The sequence below is a fragment of the Hyaena hyaena genome, unplaced genomic scaffold (assembly GCF_003009895.1).
Source record: "Hyaena hyaena isolate Hyena2069 unplaced genomic scaffold, ASM300989v1 scaffold_87, whole genome shotgun sequence".
NCBI classification, from domain to species: domain Eukaryota; kingdom Metazoa; phylum Chordata; class Mammalia; order Carnivora; family Hyaenidae; genus Hyaena; species Hyaena hyaena.
The window spans coordinates 1,179,221-1,199,132 of record NW_024080718.1 but is presented as its reverse complement, the minus strand read 5'-3'; the positions used below and the strand labels follow the sequence as shown (position 1 = coordinate 1,199,132).

At 41.4% G+C, this 19,912-nt stretch overlaps 1 protein-coding gene across 1 annotated transcript in view; it reads left to right on the top strand.

Annotated features, from left to right (window-relative positions):
• Positions 1–18,433, top strand: part of WIF1 (WNT inhibitory factor 1) — a 71,751-nt gene extending 53,318 nt beyond the window's left edge. The window contains exons 5-10 of the mRNA XM_039234281.1: positions 811–906; positions 2,100–2,195; positions 6,358–6,453; positions 13,301–13,396; positions 14,596–14,691; positions 17,751–18,433. Coding sequence (XP_039090212.1) covers positions 811–906; positions 2,100–2,195; positions 6,358–6,453; positions 13,301–13,396; positions 14,596–14,691; positions 17,751–17,872 — 602 coding nt within the window. The 3' untranslated portion in view covers positions 17,873–18,433. The remainder of the gene's footprint in view (positions 1–810; positions 907–2,099; positions 2,196–6,357; positions 6,454–13,300; positions 13,397–14,595; positions 14,692–17,750) is intronic.
• The last annotated feature ends 1,479 nt before the right edge of the window (positions 18,434–19,912 follow it).

The window sequence follows — 19,912 nt, the reverse complement described above, 5'->3', positions numbered from 1 at the left end:
CCTCCTCCAACACAAGCTTTGGGAGTCTCCAGCCTCATACCAAGATCACCAGTTATTACCAGCAACTACTGCCCGTCAAGGCAATACCATTCGTACCACCACCGCAGGCTTGGTGCGACTAACCTCTCCGGAGCACAGAGTGCCACCGTCATACCAGCAATCTCTGCCAGGCATAGGCACCTCACCTTGATGCCCATTTAAGCATGAAGGCCTAGATTTTTTCCCCATCGTGATACAAGCTTTTCCAGCAAAGAATTTAAGCTCTAGAGGCTTTCAGTACTCAAGACGCACCAAGGGGTGCCTGGGTGGCTCAGTTGGTTAAGCGTCCAACTCTTAATCTCAGCTCAGGTCTTGATCTCAGGGTTGTGAGTTCAAGCCCCACGTTGGGCTCCATGCTGGGTGCAAAGCATGCTTTAAAAACAAATAAATAAAGATAAAGATGTTCCAAAAGGTCATTCCACCCTCTAAAAGTGAATACTGTGGGCAATTCCATTCAGTTTATTTCAGGGTGAATCTAAGAAGGTACAGGAGATAGATAGGTGGGGAAGAAGGAAGAATAATGCTTGCTTTACCTTCTTCCATGAGCCCCCTGCTGTTGGCATTGGGATTGAGAGAAGCAAAATCTTATTTTGATGAGGATTTAGTGAAGAACAAGTAGTATAGAGAGAATGAGGTACCAGGTATCGGGTGTTCAGTAAATTATGATAATCAGTGCCCAGAGGGGAAAGGTCAGCACCAACCTCTTCACGCTAGCAGTAATTCCCCCAACACGGTTTCAAAGGCGTATAACTTTGTTTCTCTTTGGTGAAGCCGAATGCCCAGGAGGGTGCCGAAATGGAGGCTTTTGTAATGAAAGGCGCATCTGCGAGTGTCCTGAAGGATTCTATGGCCCTCACTGTGAGAAAGGTACGGAAAGGAGAGAGCCCAACTGACCTCACTTGCTTCCTAATGAAATGGACGTCACACCAGAGCCCCACATTTGCTTTTTTAGCATATTCAGAAAAACTGAAATTACTTTTCTGGTCATATCATAAGGATTGGTAAAATCTTAAAAAGCCACAGAAGAGCAATTGGAAAGTACTTCTAGGAGTGGTTTTCTGTTAAATCCAATGTATGGTGACGGGGCAGAGGATTTTAGCACAGTGTCTACATTCTTTGTGGCCATTTCTCCCCCACCCCCAATCCCTAATTCACTATCATATACATTATGCTTTGGTATAAACTTAATGAAGTTTCTCCTCCACTTAAACTGGGTTTAACAGGCTAATATAATGATTGATTTGACAGTGTGTACTGCAATAAAAAGTAGTTTGACTCATAATTCAGTGTATACGTGAGTTATGAAGTTACTCTAAGACAAAAAAAAAAGTGAAAAGCACTTGTATTGTAAATAAGTCTATCTCAGCAAAATTACTATTATATGAAAGAGTTAAACAAGAAAATTGTTTTAACCATAGGATGCTTAAATACTAAGAGTTTATTTGATGAGAGTAAGAAAAGTATTTTTCATCTTTAAGACATAAGAATTGCTCCTGTTTGCATGTATTTTGGAATTAGAAGATCTAGGAAATAGGGCAGGGAAAATATTTACAGTTTTAAGAAGGCTACCTCTTAGTCAAAGTAATGATTCCAGACAAATTTTAATCAGGCATTGAAATGGAACAATTCTAAAATTCTCATCTATTAACTGGTAAACACACACACACACACACAACAACAACCCAAAAACAAAAACAAAAAACACCTGATTTACAACACATAAACAATGCTTAATATAGCAAACCTGTGGGGCGCCTGGGTGGCTCAGTTGGTTGAGTGTCCAACTCTTGATTTCAGCTCAAGTTTGATCCCAGGGTTGTGGGACTGAGCCCCACATCAGGCTCCGTGCTGAGCATAGAGTCTGCTTAAGATTCTCTCTCCCTCTCTCTCTCTCTCTCTCTCTCTCACACACACACACACACACACTCTGTCTCTCTCTCTCTCTCTCTCTCTCTCTCAAATAAAGTTTTTAAAATATAGAGCTGTTTTATTATTGATATTTCCAAAATGGCCCTTCTCAAAACCCCACTTGACCTTAATTGGAGCTCTCTCTCTGTTAGCCCTTTGCATGCCACGGTGTATGAACGGCGGCCTCTGTGTCACTCCCGGGTTCTGCATCTGCCCACCTGAATTCTATGGAGTCAATTGTGATAAAGGTAACAGTTTCTTTTTAAGAACTAGGTTCTTTTTACTTTCTAAATGTATAGTTAAAAGAAATATACTTAATATATTATTACTCTACATAATAGCTCTGTAAATAGGGTATAACACTTCATTGGCTTCTATAACAAATTCAACCCCAAATTTTAGTGTAGCTCAACACAGTAGAAGTTTGTCTTCACTCACAGAATGCTCCAGTACAGGGAGCCCTTCTCCATGCTGGGATTTTGGGGCCCAGATACCTGACACCGGTGGTCTTCCCTCCAGCTCTGGAGCTCTCTGGAACCAGCCCATGAGCAGCAAAGGAGACTCGAGTAGACGCTGCTTTAAAACAAACAAACAAACAAACAAGCTCTGTCCCAGAAGTGATCCACAAAACCTTCACACCTCTCCCATGGAGAGGAAGGAGCCCTCATGGCCCTGCCTCAGGGCTGGTCCCGGACTCAGCCTGGAGATATGTCATCCCTGGCTGGACAGCTGTCTTACAGACGACTTTGTAGGAGAGGAGCGTGGGTGTTGTGAACACGTAGCGTTCTCTGCCACAGGGGGTTTGATGTTTAAATAAGTTTTATGGGTGAGCTTCTAAGACTGAAATGAAACCACCTGCTCCCCATTTCCTGACCTAGAAGTTCACTGACCCCCCAATTTAAGGATCTGCTCACAGATGACATCCCTGAGAGATGGTTTCCACTCTTCCTATGATGCAGCATCATCGCCAGTTTTTCTCTCATAAAGTGGGTTCAAACCTGGCTCTAAAATATTGAATGATCCATACATGTTACGAGATGTCTGTTTTGCCCGGTTCACATCTTTTATGAGAAAAAAATTAAATAATATTATACAAAGTGTATGTAATGAAATTATACTTGTGTCAAAAATGCTAATTGCATGAGCCTCAGAGTGCTGTTTTTCAAAATATATATACGCCATGAAATAAAAAGATGTGCTTTTTTGGAGAAGTATCTCTTGAGTGCTAATGCAGTTAGCACCAATTAAGATGGAAATGACCAGGGGCGCCTGGGTGGCTCAGTCAACTAAGCTTCCAACTTGGGCTCAGGTCATGATCTCATGGTTCCTGAGCTCCAGCCCTGCATCAGCCTCTCTGCTGTAACCCCCACCCCCACCCCCACTCACACTCATTCTCTCTCTCTCTCTCAGAAATAAATGAACATTTAAAAAAATAGAAATAAACAGCTTTTCAAAAAGAAGGAAAAGCTAAAGGAAGAATTCCTCAGCATGAGTCAGCATAATAACTTACCTTACCCTCAACAGCCTTTTGAGATGTGGAACTTTTCGTTCTCAGATAAGCAAAATGAGGTTTACAGAGCTTTAGTCGCTTGGCCCAAACTCTCATCTCCTCTTGTACCATATCCATCACTCAGGCTACCTCCTTGAGGTCCCTATTCCTCCACAAGTATCTCTGTGTCTGGGCTGATAATGTGATCTCTCCGTGGGTCATACTTTTCCCATCTCTAAAATGGAATTAGGGGCGCCTGGGTGGCTTAGTCGGTTAAGTGTCCGACTTTCGCTTAGGTCATGATCTCACGGTTTGTGGGTTCGAGCCCCGCGTCAGGCTCTGTGCTGATTGCCAGCTCAGAGCCTGGAGCCTGTTTCAGAGTCTGTATCTCCCTCTCTCTCTGACCCTCCCTGCTCATGCTGTCTCTCTCTCTCCTAGAAATAAATAAAAAAAATATAAAAAATAAAAAAAAATAAAAAAAAATAAAATGGAATTAAACCTTGTCCCTGGTCTCCCGACCGCAAGCAAATTGAGATAACATGTGAGACTATCTCTGCCTTTTAGTTTTAAGTGATCCAAAACTGGAGTATTGGATTTAATGCTATTTTAAAGTTTGTATTCACAAAAATTAAGCGCCAATAATATAAGAACAGCCAGTTAGTGAAAAAAATTTTTTATGTGTCTACATTTAGCATTCAGCATCTCAGCTATTTCAAAATTGAGCAATTCTTACAGCAGAATTAAATTCCTATTATGACAAAATGATTGGGAAATAGAGCAAATCCTTCAGAGATTTGGACAAAGAACTCATGTATGAACAGGTTTAAGGTCACCGTTTGGGAGGCCTGCTTACTTAGGTGTGGCTGCTGGTGCTGTAGTTTGGACAACAGAGAATCAGCTACGGTGTTTTTCTGATGCTACGGAGTCACAAACACTGCGTGGTCACTGTTAAAGGAAAATATGTGTATTCCAATCTGTCTCATGTTTTGTAATATTTTACCCTTCAGATGAAAGATTTTCCCTACTTGTTAGACTCTGGTAATTTTCTTTTTAATTTTTATTATTTTTTTTTGGAAAGTCTGTTGAAATTCCACTTGGTCTCACTTGGAGATCGGGGAATATTAAAAAATAATGGTTTTTACTACCTCAACAAAAAGATGTATTTATCATCTAGGAGGGAGTATAGAGCTTCTGAAAAACGGTTTAATTATTGGCATGGAGCTGGACCTTAGCACAACGTCGCTGAAGAAACAGTATAGACTAACTTTCATTCGCTCTCGGGACATCTGTTGCAGACTTTAGGAAATGAGTAGTCAAGCACTGGTCCAGCATACCCTCAGCCCCAGTGAAAGTTACCTGGTGTCTCTGGTTCCTTTTCCTAGTCAAGAATCATGGCACGGCAGAGATGTAGAGAAGCTTGTAAAATATCACGCAAATACTAAGGGTGTGGCCAAATTCTTTAACTAGCTTTGTCATTATCCCATAACTTCTAATTAAGCTCTCAGGTTCATTGCATTCTATTTGTTAGTAAGAGATAGTGCCCAGTGGGCTCTGGCCAAGCAGACCCTCATCCTGATGTTTTTCTCTTCCCTTGTTAGTTCCCCAGGAAAAACAGGGACAAGTGGGAAGAGTCATGCTTGCAAACCTAACAATACTAGTAGCAAGGAGGAAGCCGAAAGAGCCAGTTGTCCTGAATCCTAAATTCTGTACCCAAATGCTGCTGCTTCCTCATGCATCAGGAGGCTGGATTTTGCCAAAGCGAGGGCTGCATTGCCTTAAGATGGGAGATACTTACAATTTTAAACAAAAAGCTTTTCCTTTAAGAAGCGTGATATTTGCAGTAACATGCTGATTGGCTTTCTTTTCCACAGAGAAAGCATACACAATAACTTTTGGATCTTTTTTCTGATTTTCCTACTGGAAGCTTCCTTCAGCTTTTTTCATCTATAGCCAACTTTGGCCTGTTCCATATAGGACAAGAACAAATTGGCCATATAACTGGAATTGCTGAGAATCCAAGCCCTCATTCTAATGTCCTTTATAGAATGAGCCAGCGTGTCTAATTTTAGATACTTGTTCTCCCCTCGTCCCCATTTCTGCCTTCCCTCTATTTTAGGTGCCAGTGAGCAGTGAAATTCCAGACGTTTCCACGAAGAGAGGGTTTAGGATGAATCACAGTTTGATTTTTACCTGGAAAACCTTGTTATTTGGACGCCCACGATAATCTATCCAACTGAGTGCTGCCACTCGCTGACCTATGGGGGCTCACGAGGACTGACAGTCAGTCCTTTCCCGAGTACCAGGACTCCTTCCTCCAAATGTCATACAAGTTAATTATTTTTTAAAATCCCTATTATATAAGATGAATCTCTGTTCTCATTCTGAGAAGAAAAAAAAGTTGCTTTCTTTTTCTGGCCAGATCCTAGTACTTAACGGCCTCTGTCCCTTTTATCTATTCCAAAGTAAGTTTTCTCCTTTTTCCCTCTTTTAGCTTAAAAAAATACTTTGGGGAGTTTACAGTGTTCTTTTTCTTAAGGGCTTAGATATTTAAAAGAAAATAATGAAGATAATTTTTAAAAATTTTACACACCATGCCTTTTTTTCTCCAAGATATAAGCCCCTGGGGGAGGATCATATATAATGTGTGTGCTCTCCTATTATGTTGTTGGAATCTGCAAATGGGTCAGCAATTGGTTACAATTCTTGCATTTGCAAAGCAGCTTCCTTGACTAAATAAGTAAAAAACGCTCTATATCTTGATTGATGAAGTATCACATGAGTGTTTATGTAAAAAAAAAAAAAAAAAGCAGGTGTCCCAGAAGTATCACCTGATCTTAAGTGAAGTTGGGTTTTGTTTTTGTTTTTTGTTTTTTAGATTTAGCCTACTGTCTAATGCAATACCCTGTTATCCATTCTAATAGCAAACTGCTCAACTACCTGCTTTAATGGAGGAACCTGTTTCTACCCTGGAAAGTGTATTTGCCCTCCAGGACTAGAGGGGGAACAGTGTGAAATAAGTGAGTATTGACCTTCTGCATTCTCTTCGTTTCTGGGGGGAGCTTCAAAACCCCACCGAACCCTCAGTTCATCAGTGAGGCGAGACAATGAAGAGCTTATCTAAGGTCTCAAGCCAGTGGTTCCTTCTCACTAGATTGCGCCACCATTTGTTTTGACTAAAGGTGGGGAGCGTGGGCAAAGGGTGCCATTGCTCAGCTCAGATGACTCACAGCAAACACTCTGACTCAGTGTCATCTGGGTTTGGGTTGTTCGGCATGTTGCATTGCTTCTCGTTAGTGAGTCTGTCCCCTTCTCATGGTGCAGAGCCATAGTTTCAGCCTAGAGGTGTAGACCAGAGCTTTGGGACAGGTGGATGTGTTCATCTACCTGCAGGCATAGAGTTTCTTCCCTGCCAGTCACTGCCACATTTCCTGAATTACATGGAGTCTAGTAACCCAGCTAAGAGAAAACGATAGGTTCAAGACAAAGGGGAAAAGGGTGCACAGCAATAAAAACAAGTAATAGCACACACAACGGGAATGAATCGCACCGATGTTAAGTAAAGGAACTAGATACAAAAAAGTGCATACTGCACGATTCCATTTTTATGAAGTTTAAGAACGGGCCAAAGTAATGGACGATAGTAGCAACCAGGATAGTGCTCGGGGGCAGACAGGAACTTTATAGCCTGCCAAAAATGCTCTATATCTTGACTGATGAAGTATCACATGAGTGTTTATTTATGTAGAAAAAAGTAGTTGAGCTGTAACCTTTAGATCAATGCAGCTATGGCTTCACTATATGTTTGTCATGCTTCGGTACAAAGAAAGAAAAATGTAAGGGTGGAATGTGGTGGATAATCATTGTTTTCAGAATCAGGATATCAATCTGCTTAGCCTCCTGGCTCTGCCCCCTGCAGGCCTGGTAACCCTCAGCAATCACCGAAGCTCTCTGAAACTCAGAAGAGAGCCACCCACACCCTAGATTGCTTTAGGATCCAGAAAAGAGGTAATAACACTAGCACTCGATTCAGGAAGGAGCAAGAGGAATGTGAGCGTGTCTGCTCAGGGTGCCATGTCCCTGCTTTCCTGGGAGCTCTGGAATATGGCATTTTCATTTCCAGCTGTAGCATATCTGTAAAATACTGCTGGCTTGTTCCAACCATGGTTGCTGAAGTAGTAGTAGGCTCAAAATTAAATACTATTGACTTCCAATGTTGACTTTCGACCTCTAATTGATTTGTGAGTTTTGGTACTTCAATGAGTACTAGATCAAGTAACCATTTTTTTATAGAGTTCAAATGCAATACCTCTGAAGTTTCCATAGAATATGTCATTAATTGTGAGGATATGATTTCTGTTCTTATTAATGACTCTGCCCTGATAAAGATATCTCTGAACTAACTCCCATTAGTTTCTTTCTCTATATTTCCTCTCAGACTTCTCATACTTAGTTAGACCATATTTATGAATCTTTGTTCATGGGCTCATTTCTTTTTATGTAAGTATGCCCTTTCATGTCCTTGGTTTATGACCTTTCCGTTGGTAAAGACAATGATTTTTATTACTGTTGTTTTCCCTAACTGCACCCAAAAGGTAGGTCTTTGAAAGCTCCTGATTATCCCTATCACAAGTTATACTCAAATCCTTCTAGGAAATGTCCTGTTTCTATTACAAGAACTAAGAAAATGTAGAAATAAGTCTTGAGTTGATAAGTGCTTCTATTAGTATAGTAGAGACAAAGAGTTTATTATGAGTTCTTATTTTTAAGTTGAGATATAATTCACATACCATAGAGTTCACCATTTAAAAATATGCATTTCAGTATATTCATGAAATTGTACAGCATCACTTATGTCTCATTCCACGATATGTCATCACCCGCAAAAGAAACCCGGTACCCATGAGCAGTGACTCCTCATTCCCCTTTCCCCAAGACTGGAAGCTACTGGTCTAGTTTCTGTCTCTGGAGATTTGCCTACTCTGGACATTTCATATAATAGAATCACACAATATATGTTCTTTTGTGTCTGACTTATTTCAGTTAGCTTAGCATGATGTTTTTGAGCTTCATCCATGTTGTGGCATGTATCATTATTTCCATTATATATATATAATTGTGATGTAATTTATAATTTCATTTCTCCTGGCCTTTGTCAGGACTGATATCTTCTCAAACTTCACTTTGACTTAATTTGAGATACTCTTGCCAATTAGCAAATAACATCATGATTAGGAATATCTGGATGTACACAGTATACATTTATCTTGTTATTTAAGGTTCATAGATATCCCAAGAATCTTCAGTGAACTTTCAGTTAAAGAGTTTACATGAATTATTTATACTGTATCATAAATGGGCTTTTAAAATAATCTAATGGGTTCTTATTATCATAAAAATCCTCTATATAAAATTTTCCTTATAAAAAATTTAGAATACTGAATAAAATAATTAAAAATCACCCATAATCCTAAGACCCAGTGATGATAGTTGACACTTATTGTAAACCATTTTAATCTACATGAAGGAGAGCCCCAATTTTATATTATTTTTTTTCTTAAATAGTTTATTGTCAAGTTGGTTTCCATATAACACCCAGTGCTCATCCCAACAAGTGCCCTCCTCCATGCCCATCACCCCCCTTCCCCTCTCTCCCACCCCCATCAGCCCTCAGTTTCTTCTCAGCATTCAAGAGTCTCTCATGGTTTGCCTCCTTCCCTCTCCCCCACTATTTTTCCCCTTCTCCTCCCCCATGGTCCTCCATTAAGTTCCTCTTAATCCACCTATACGTGCACACATATGGTATCTGTCCTTCTCTGCCTGACTTATTTCGCTCAGCATAACACCCTCAAGGTCCATCCATGTTGCTACACATGGCCAGATTTCATTCTTTCTCATTGCCATGTAGTATTCCATTGTATAGATAAACCACATCTTCTTGATCCATTCGTCAGTTGATGGACACTTAGGCTCTTTCCATGTTTTGGCTATTGTGGAGAGTGCTGCTGTGAACATTGGGGTACATGTGCCCCTATGCATCAGCATTTCTGTATCCCTTGGGTAAATTCCTAGCAGTGCTCTTGCTGGGTCATAGGGGAGTTCTAATTTTTTGAGGAGCTTCCACACTGTTTTCAAGAGGGGCTGCACCAGTTTACATTCCCACCAACAGTGTAGGAGGGTGCCCATTTCTCCACATCCTCACCAGCATCTGTAGTCTCCTGATTTGTTCATTTTAGCCACTCTGACTGGCATGAGGTGGTATCTCAGTGTGGTTTTGATTTGTATTTCCCTGATGGTGAGGGACGCTGAGCATCGTTTCATGTGTCTGTTGGCCATCTGGATGTCCTCTTTGGAGAAGTGTCTGTTCATGTCTTCTGCCCATTTCTTCACTGGATTATTTGTTTTTCGGGTGTGGAGTTTGAGGAGTTCCTTATAGATTCTGGATACTAGCCCTTTATCTGATACGTCATTTGTAACTATCTTTTCCCATTCCATCAGTCGTCTATTAGTTTTATTGGTTGTTTCCTTTGCCATGCAGAAGCTTTTTATCTTGATTAGGTCCCAATAGTTCATTTTTGCTCTTGATTCCCTTGCCTTTGGGGATGTGGGTCAAGTAAGAAATTGCTGTGGTTGAGGTCAAGGAGGTTGTTTCCTGCTTTCTCTTCTAGGGTTTTGATGGTTTTCTGTCTCACATTCAGGTCCTTTATCCATTTTGAGTTTATATTTGTGTACAGTGTGAGAAAATGATCTAGTTTCATTCTTTTGCATGTTGCTGTCCAGTTTTCCCAGCACCATCTGTTAAAGAGGCTGTCTTTTTTTCCATTGGATACTCTTTCCCGCTTTGTCAAAGATGAGTTGGCCATACATTTGTGGCAGAGTCCCAATTTTAAATTATCCCGCAATTTGATAGGCAGAGGAAGTTTAATGTCCTAATTTTGTCAATCCCTACCTCATTGTTCTCACTGGATTTATCCACTGGTTATAATAAGAATGCTAACTGATTCAACAGTCAGATCTGTTTGTCTTCAGGCAATGCTTAGTCTGTTTTAGGTAAAAATGTGCCATCTTTCAAGCTGACTCACTTTCCCACTGTCTAATGGATAGAATGTGTTGCAAAATACTTTCAGGGAAAGGAAGTCAATATTAAAGACACTTATAGGACTCTGAATTTTAGAACAATCACACCTTCATGAGGTTCATAAGATTTGGCTTCGTAGGATTTGATTTGGAATGGCCTTCAGAGAGCCACCTGCAGTCACATTTCTACTGTGTGATAAGCAGGAGAGAGTGTCCTTATTCCTGGCAGTGGTGAACTTGAGGACCACTCCCTTCCCTCTGATCAAGAAAACAAAAGTACCCATGGAGTCAATGAAAAGTTTCTCTCTGCCAATCATTCTCTGTGATATCCCTGTCTACCAAACTCACCTTTCATTGAACGTGGGGAAATTTGGGCTTGCCAAATATTTCATAATAAGCACTATTTTTTCTGCCATAAAATTATTGCCCCACATCTTGTTTATTTGAAAAATCCTAGTGCATGACAGGGTACTGTGATATGATCCAATTTTGTGCATATGATGGGGTCGGACACTTCATTGATACAAACAAAAATTCAGAGTTAAGTATTCCTTTCCTTTAGGTAAGAGTTGGGATCTTGTAAATAGTAAATGCTATTCTTTGTATTCAAACCTAGCATAAAGGACCCTTTATATTTTTAATGGTCAATGAAAAGGTGGTATTCTATATTAAGATTATTTTAATGCCTGTTTCTAGACCATCCCTGCATCAGAAAAACCTGTATAATGGCATTCCAGGTTTTTGAGAGGCTCTAACATATCAATATTATGTCTATATTGTCTCCACTAAATGCTGCTTTGATCAATTTATATATGAAGAAGGTCCTTTTGGATAAGTAAAAAGAGAAGCAAAATAATTTGCATATGGAATTCATGTTTATCAAACAGTGCTTACCGGTAAGGCATAAAATAGCTCACTTCTTTCAAAGCTTCATTTGACCATAAAAAGAACAGTTTAGAGAATAAAAGGTGTGTTATTCTAGGGTAAAGGTTTCATTTCTTCTCTTTATGTGCTGAGGCTTTTGTAATGGATATTCTGCTAAAATGTAGAAAATAAAAAGAACAGCAATAAAAAAAAAAACCAAACTGCCCCACTACCCAAATCTAATGGCTGTTTGCTCTCTTTGGAACATCATTAAGCTGGTCACAGATGTGGTCTCGGCTCTGGATGAACAATCCTTTTCCTTCTACTTCTTCAAAACATTCAGCCTTAGGATGGCAAATTCTAGATTGCAGAGGGAGAATAAATAGCTTCCAGAGTAAGAAAGAAGATGATCATTATGTAATTTTTGCATCTGAGGCCCTATCTCAGCTCTAAAATCCTGTATTCTAAAGAGCTATGAAAACATTAGCAATTCTCATTTGGTGGCGAGATCAAAGAAAGAATGATGCATCCTTAGGATCTAAGACATTCCAGAAAAATGCACAGGTGTGGTATTGGGCGCCTTTGGTGGCCTGTCTCATATCGTTCCCAGCCAGCCTTTTACTCTAGTCACTGCCATGGCAACCTGTTTTGCACAGGCATAACCTGATTGCACCTCACCTTTTTTTTTAAGTTTATTTTATTTATTTTGAGAGAAAGAGCAGGGGAGGGGCAGAGAGAGCGAGAGAGAGAGAATCCCAAGCAGTCTCCATGCTGTCAGTGTGGAGCCCAACACAGGGCTCGAACTCACAAACTTTGAGATCCCGACCTGAGCCAAAATCCAGAGTCGGATGCTTAACTGACTGAGCCACCCAGGCACCTCAGGTTATACCTCATCTTAGCTGCTCGACACCTCTGCTGCTTTCTACCCAGAGACTCCTCTGAGTCCTAAAAAACTAGTCTGTGCTCATATAGTGGCAAATTGGAAGTGTGAAGAAGCTCTCCCATAGGGTGACCCTAGGCCAGTGGGAGACAATGAGCTCCCCTCTCCCTTCTTACAAGTGGCTTGAGGGTACAGTCTCCACAGTTCCTCAGAAGGACCCAGCAGGATAGAGCAGCAGAGATGGCCAGCCCACAAATATACGTTGGGGTCAGCTTACCCTCCTTTCATTTTTCACTCTCCCTGTGCCCCCATCCCGGTTTCCTGGGATCATTTCACCAAAAACACTCTCTGCTGCAAGCCCTGCTCTCTGGGGAATCGTAGGCCCAGCAAGATCCTGCCAGGAAGAGGTGTAGGCCTGCTTGCAGAAAGAGCCACATTCAAAGTCTGAACTCCGAGAAAAGATCATTTCGAGGTTAATTGATATCTTAACTTTTCCTCTGTCTTAAATGACAAGTGTCTATGAATCAGAAGTTATTCTGTGTATTAAAAAGTAATATAAATACATTTATATAAGTATAAATGTGGGCAACACATTTATTGTAGAAGATATAGGTTAGAAATCCTAAGTAAGAACACTAGCCTGTTTGTTCCAAAAAAGAAACTCAGTCTCAAAGCCAGAGTAGATCTGAAATAAGTGGAAATAGCTGCCATTTAAAAAGCAGTTATCGGGGTGCCTAAGTGGCTCAGTCGGTTTAGTGTCCGACTTCGGCTCAGGTCATGATCTCATAGTCCGTGCGTTTGGGCCCGCGTCGGGCACTGGGCTGACAGCTCAGAGTCTGGAGCCTGCTTCTGATTCTGTGTCTCCTTCTCTCTCTGCCCCTCCCTTGCTTGTGCTCTGTCTCTCTCTGCTTCTCAAAAACAAATAAACATTAAAAAAAATTAAAAAGCAGTTATCTTCTTAAAGCCCTGCAGTTCCTTTGAAAAATGTGATGACCTCTGAGTGATGCATTGAGTTCGTTGCCTATTTGCATCCTTCTCTGTTTCAGGTAAATGCCCACAACCCTGTCGAAATGGAGGTAAATGCATTGGTAAAAGCAAATGTAAGTGCTCCAAAGGTTACCAAGGAGACCTCTGTTCAAAGCGTAAGTACCCATACACATAATCAGCCTGGCTTGGGGGGTTTCCTCCTACATAACTTCTGTGCCCAGTGCATGTTGCCTCGGCGTTACAATGAGCCTTTCTTAACTGATCTGTAGGTCCCCTTTATCTGGAACAAAAACACTGTATGGAATCCAGGCGTGTAAAAAATCAGAAGCATTCACACACAAGGAACTGAACTTTTTAACTATTTAGAGTTTTCTTAAGGAAACAAAACTTCCATTCTAGCAGTGTTCAAAGTCCTACTGAGCATCTGTTGTGAATGAGAAACATCAAGCTTAGTTTAAGATCTCTCCCAGGGCTTTTTAAAAAAATTTTTTAAATGTTTTATTTATTTCTAAGAGAGAGAAAGAGAGCATGAGCAGAGGAGGGTCAGAAAGAGAGGGAGACACAGAATCTGAAACAGGCTCCAGGCTCTGAGCTAGCCGTCGGCACAGAGCCCAATGCGGGGCTCGAACCCATGAACCGTGTACTCATGACCTGAGCCGAAGTCGTAGGCTTAAGCAACTGAGCCACCCAGGCGCCCCAGGACTTTATTTTTTTACTTTATTTATTTATTTTTTATTTTAGAGAGCGATAAAGCATGCGTGTGTGAGCCTGGGGAAAGGGTAGAGACAGAGAGAGAGAGAGAGAGAGAGAGAATCTTAAGCAGGCTCTATGCTCAGTATGGACCCCAGCATGGGGCTCGATCCCAGGACTGTGAGATCATGACCCAAGCCAAAATCAAGAATCAGAGGTTCAACCAACTGAGACACCCAGGCGCTGTAGGACTGTTTCAAAAAGTCCCAGACTGACTTAGAGCTGGAGATTGGCTTAGGAAAAACAACAACAACAGGGGATGAAGCCCTAACTAACACATTCTAAGGAACTACAAGAGGGGCGCCTGGGTGGCTCAGTCGGTTAAGTGTCTGACTTCGGCTCAGGTCATGATTACACTTCGTGATCTCGTGGCGCATGGGTTTGAGCCTTGCATCGAGCTCTGTGACTGACAGCTCGGAACCTGCTTCAGATTCCGTGTCTCCCTCTCTCCGCCCCTCCCTTGTTGGCGCTCTTTTTCTCTGTCTCTCTCAAAAATAAATTTAAAAAATTCAAACACAAAAAAAAGTACAAGAAAAGCAGCTGTGTAGTTCTGTAGAACAATGAAAGCTCAGGAAGCATTCTTTTTTATCTCCTCTGATTCTAGCTGTCTGTGAGCCTGGCTGCGGTACACATGGAACTTGCCATGAACCCAACAAATGCCAGTGTCAAGAAGGCTGGCATGGAAGACACTGCAATAAAAGTAAGTGGGAGCTTCTGAAGAGCGAGACTCTCTCACGTCTTGGCTCCAAATGCTAATAGATAACCCATAACTCAGTCTGGCTTTCTGTTTCAGTAAAAACAGCTTCCCCTTCTCTGCCTCTTCTCCCTCATAGCTCCCCCTGGCCCCCGCAATTTTCAAACCTTTGAGTCTAAACTTTAGAGTATAAGGGCAATGCATCAGTGTAAATGATCACCACTTCTGTAAAAGAGCTCTACAACTGTTTTACAGTAATTAGTAATTCAGGTTGATTTGGTATTACAGTGTGGTAACCATGAAAGAATAACAAGTATAAGATCTTAAGTTAACTATATCCATCTAGTTGGCTCTGATTTTATCAAGATTTATCAGCAAGCATATAAAACATGAAGAGATTTGCTCTTAAAAATCATTAAAGTATATTGGTTATGTTATGTTTTAAATAAGTTCTTTTAGACAAAAAGAAAAAGAAAAAAAAGGCCTAAGAAGTATGGAAGAGCTGTTATAACTGAGCTGTGTTTTTTAAAATTTACTGACTACTAAAACTGAACTAGCTGTATAGATAATAAGCCACTGGCCCATTTTAGACACAAAATGAAACTGGCTAAATTCAACCCTTTCATTTTGATTGATATCTTCTCTGTTGTAAGCAGGAATCCAAGTGTTGGAGACAGGCCAGCGAGTGGGGGAAAATCCCCCACCTGGCGGAGCCCAGGTTCTAGTGGGAGGGGCAGTCAATTAGCAAGTGAACAAAATAAACAATGTGGTTTCAATCCATCTGGCAGTTAGAACTCCATCTCCTAAGCGTGGGCCCGCTATCCACTTTTCCTTGGAGGGAAGGAAGGCTTCAGTCATACCACATCCTTCAACAGCAGAAGTTCACATGTTGCCTGTCATATCCAGTCTCCAAAATAATGGGCACAAATTGAACAGATCACCTTCACATCAGATGTTTTCCTGGATTCTCAGCGTCCAAAGGGTGGTGCATGTAGCCCAGTGAGTGCAGAAATGATCAGCGAGGCTGAGGGAAAATATCTAAGCATGTTATATATATTTAGACATCTCAATTCCAAACCTCTAATATTTGTGCATATTTTATAATGTTCACATATATTATTATGATGTGTATCTAATACATCTATATGTAGGTATACATGCTTATTTGTTTATTTTAAGGTAGGCTGGTGTCTAGGCTACACTAAGCCATTGATCTGAGTCTTTTTCACTCACTGAATGACCGAATGTTAGACTGAATTGGCTTCAGGTGGGCGTAGCCTAACAAGACTTGTAGCTTCTCTGGAAAATAGTCCTTTCCCCAGGTGGTAATGGTTGAATGGTATCCGTGCAAGGACGTACTTGGGGGAAGCCTTTTTTGAACTAAAAGAGACCTGTAGAAAACCGACCATTTCTGGAGACCTTTTGGGAAAGAGTAAACCAAATCCTTTAAAGGGCTCTCAACTCAGGCTGCAAACCCTAACTCTTGTCCCCAAATCAAAGTAGCTTTCAAAACGTCCTCGGGCCCCAGGATGAGCAGAGGTCACACGCTATACATCCCAGGCCTCAGTTACTGAGTTCATCTGAGGCCCACATTTGGGGACTGGTGACCAAGAGTGATGGCGAGAGAGTAGTGGGGCACTGTCCCCGTTGATACACCGGTCACTTCTCCAAAAAGAAGCCATGTTAGGGGCCCTCAGGTGGCATTGGTGAGCATTTCTGACAGGTGTGCCAGCCCCCACCCATCTCCACTAATAGACCCGCTGCCGAGAGTGTCGTCATTTTGTCATCGACTATGTGGCTCCCTCTGATCAAGGCATTGCATCATGAAGATGCCCTGGTGCTTGATTAAGATGCAAATGTATTTTCTGGGCAAGGCCACCCAGCCATTTGGTACATTAGCTTAGAAAACTGGGCTGAATGAATGAGGTTTATTTTGACCAGGGGGAGGTGACAAGGAAGGTCTGAGGTACAGAGTTCTGCTGGGAACAGACTCCCAGCGAGGTGACACTTTGGGAGGTCCTGGGCACCCAGACATGCTATTGGGAAGGAGGAGGACACTGGAGACAGACTTCCCGGCTGAGGCTCACCCTCGCCAGCCGGGAGGTTATGGCTTCATGGGTGGCGGGGAGAGCGGCAGGGTAGGGATTTTCTCCAGCGCCGTTGTTGGCTCATGTTCTGGCTGTTCCATGAGCTACTAGCCTACATACTGACAATTCAAAGAAACACATTTAGGAACAAAGTATTCTGTTCTCAGTAGTTACTTAGTGGCATGCCTGCATTGAAAAACCACAGGGAACAAACGGAATGCCAAACTCGACTCCAATGCACAGGAAGATGGAGGCAGATTTTTAAAATGTGATGGCTGTCTTGGATCCATTTTTAGAAAATCTGTAGAAACGAGTCAGTGCCCCAGGCACCTCCAGAGGAGGAAGGGAGGTCAGAAGCTGTGTTGCTCAGTATTACAGTGCACTTACAACTGAGCTGGAAATGGACTGAAACCGACAAATCCCCATTGATAAGGAGTCAGTTCCAATTGTAACCCTTCTCTAAAACGCATCATAGAAGCCCTTACTTCTTACCAAAATCCTACTTTATGTAAGTGCAGTAGCCACACTTGATTGCGTGATTGATTTGAACGGTGGGGGTGTTCTGGATCAATTTAGTCGAGGCTGGTTTTGCAATGTGGTGAAAATAATCAAGTCCTCTGCAGAAGCACCCCTGCTTTGGGGACCTCAGTGCTAGATCTCTACCAGCCCTTCAGTGGAGAAAATCCTTCATTTGGTCACATTCATCCAAACTTTGATCAAGAGTTTCTGCATGGCCAAAATCTATAGTGAGTCAGAGCTTCGATGGAAGCCAGATTGGATGGCTCCTAAAATGGGTTTCTTTTGTAACAGAGATCCTGGACCTGTAACATCTCTTCACTCTGGTGGCTTTTTGTGGTGGCTGTGGTCTTTCAGTCTGGGATGAAAAGGGAAAATGGATTTCATTTGAATGGTTAATAATGAATCTGAAGAGCCTGTTTTTGTAGTTTCTTTTCTTTTAAGCTGTGAATAATTTTACAGGGTACGGAGCCAACCTCATGCACGCCCTGAGGCCAGCAGGCGCCCGGCTCAGGCAGCACACGCCTTCACTTAAAAAGGCCGAGGGGAGGCAGGATCCACCTGAATCCAATTACATCTGGTGAACTCCGACATCTGAAACGTTTTAAGTTACACCAAGTTCATAGCCTTTGTTAACCTTTCATGTGTTGAATGTTCAAATAATGTTCGTTACAGTTAAGAATACTGGCCTGAATTTTATTAGCTTCATTATAAATCATTGAGCTGATATTTACTCTTCCTTTTAAGTTTTCTAAGTATGTCTATAGCATGATGGCATAGATTTTCTTGTTTCAGTATTTTGGGACAGATTTGATGTTATGTCAGCTGATCAGGTTAAAACTGTGTCTTTTCAGATGTGTAGGTGGCAAATTATTTCCAAAATTGCAATGCATTCACCGTATCAAGGGGCTGGGGAACACTGGAAAAGGTACATGCAACAAAAATGCATAAGTCACAGCGTTTGGATGAAGCAGTTAATTGTGTTGAAGTTACAGCATTTCTAATGTTATCGTGGTATATTTAGACATTTGTCACATTTTTTAAATTCCTCTTGTTTTTAAACTCTCAGTAGAATATATTTTGACCTTACCATGATTCTAGAGAATTCAGAAGAAAGAAAGAAAGAAAGAAAGAAAGAAAGAAAGAAAGAAAGAAAGAAAGAAAGAAAAGAAAAGAAAGAACACTGTGGCAGTGGCATTTAACAATATAATATATTGTAAACACAATAAAATAGGAAATATAATGTATGGACTTTTGGCATTGGCTTGAAGCAATATAATATATTGTAAACAAAACACAGCTCTTATGTAATAAACATTTTATACTGTTTGTATAAAATAAAGGTGCTGCTTTAGTTTTCTGAGAGTAATATGGAGTGGTATTTGCATGTGTTATCTTATGGAAATAAAGTTGGTTGTGATGAGTGGTGGCAAAGACTGCAGTATCATACAAAAGAGAAGATATTCCGGTCGGTCTCTGACACTGCCCGGCTCCCGAGGTCCGCCACTCCCTCCCAGGTCTCTCTCTGCCTCTGCTCCAGCCACACCACGCTACACCTCGGTCACTGCCTGAGACCTTCCTATGTATGTCAGCTCCCATTTAGTTGACATTTCCTTCAAGAAGTCTTCTCTAACTGGAATGTGATAAATCTCCCTTAGTAGGAGACTTTCTAAGACTTTCTAAAAGTGTCAGAACATTGCAAATGACAAGTGCTACCACTAATTTAAAACTTACTGGTCCCCAAGGAAGTTGTATGTATCTTACAGTCCTGTGAGACAGGAATCATTATGCCCTTTTACAGATAAGAAAACTGAGGTAGAGAGATAAGAAGCAATTTACCCAAGATCACACAGAGAGGGTCACATTTGAATTCATGTCACCTGACTCAGAAGCCTTAACACTAGGCTATTCCTCTTCCCCTTTTCTTAGCAAATATAGTAGAACACAAAACTCCACAAATCCTAAGTAGGTACTTTCCACTGTACTTTATTCTCCTTATCCTCCCGGGGGAATGTGGACTTTATTTGATAGAAAACCTAAAGCCTACACGTTTTCTTTTCTTGGGCAGTGGATAATGATTTGTGTGGTTCAGGGACATGACGTGATAGGGAAGTGATCAAGGGAGAGGCTGGAAGCAGACCGAACATATCTTGTGGTGATGCTAGACCACAGCAATCTTTCTGCTCTAACTAGCCAGAGCCCAGAGTGCCAGCTTCTGCTCACACACATTTGGCAAAACAGGCCAGGAGCCAGGGAGCTAACAACTGTGGATCTTACTATGAGAACCAACTGACTTAAGTCTTTGAAGTAAAAATCCAGATGCTTGATAATGAGGATCTAAGATGGCGGGACAGAAAGTTAAGTTTGGGGATAGGATAATAGTACTAAAAGCCAGCCACGCCTGGGTGGCTCAGTCAGTTAAGCATCTGACTCGACTTTGGATCAGGTCATGATCTCACAGTTGTGAGATTGAGACCTGTACTGGGCTCCACACTGACAGCACAGGGCCTGGTTGGGATTCTCTTTCTCCCTCTCTCTTGCATATGCACACACACTCACATGCTCTCCCTCTCAAAACAAATAAACTTTAAAAATGGTACTAATAGCTAACACTTATAAAGTAC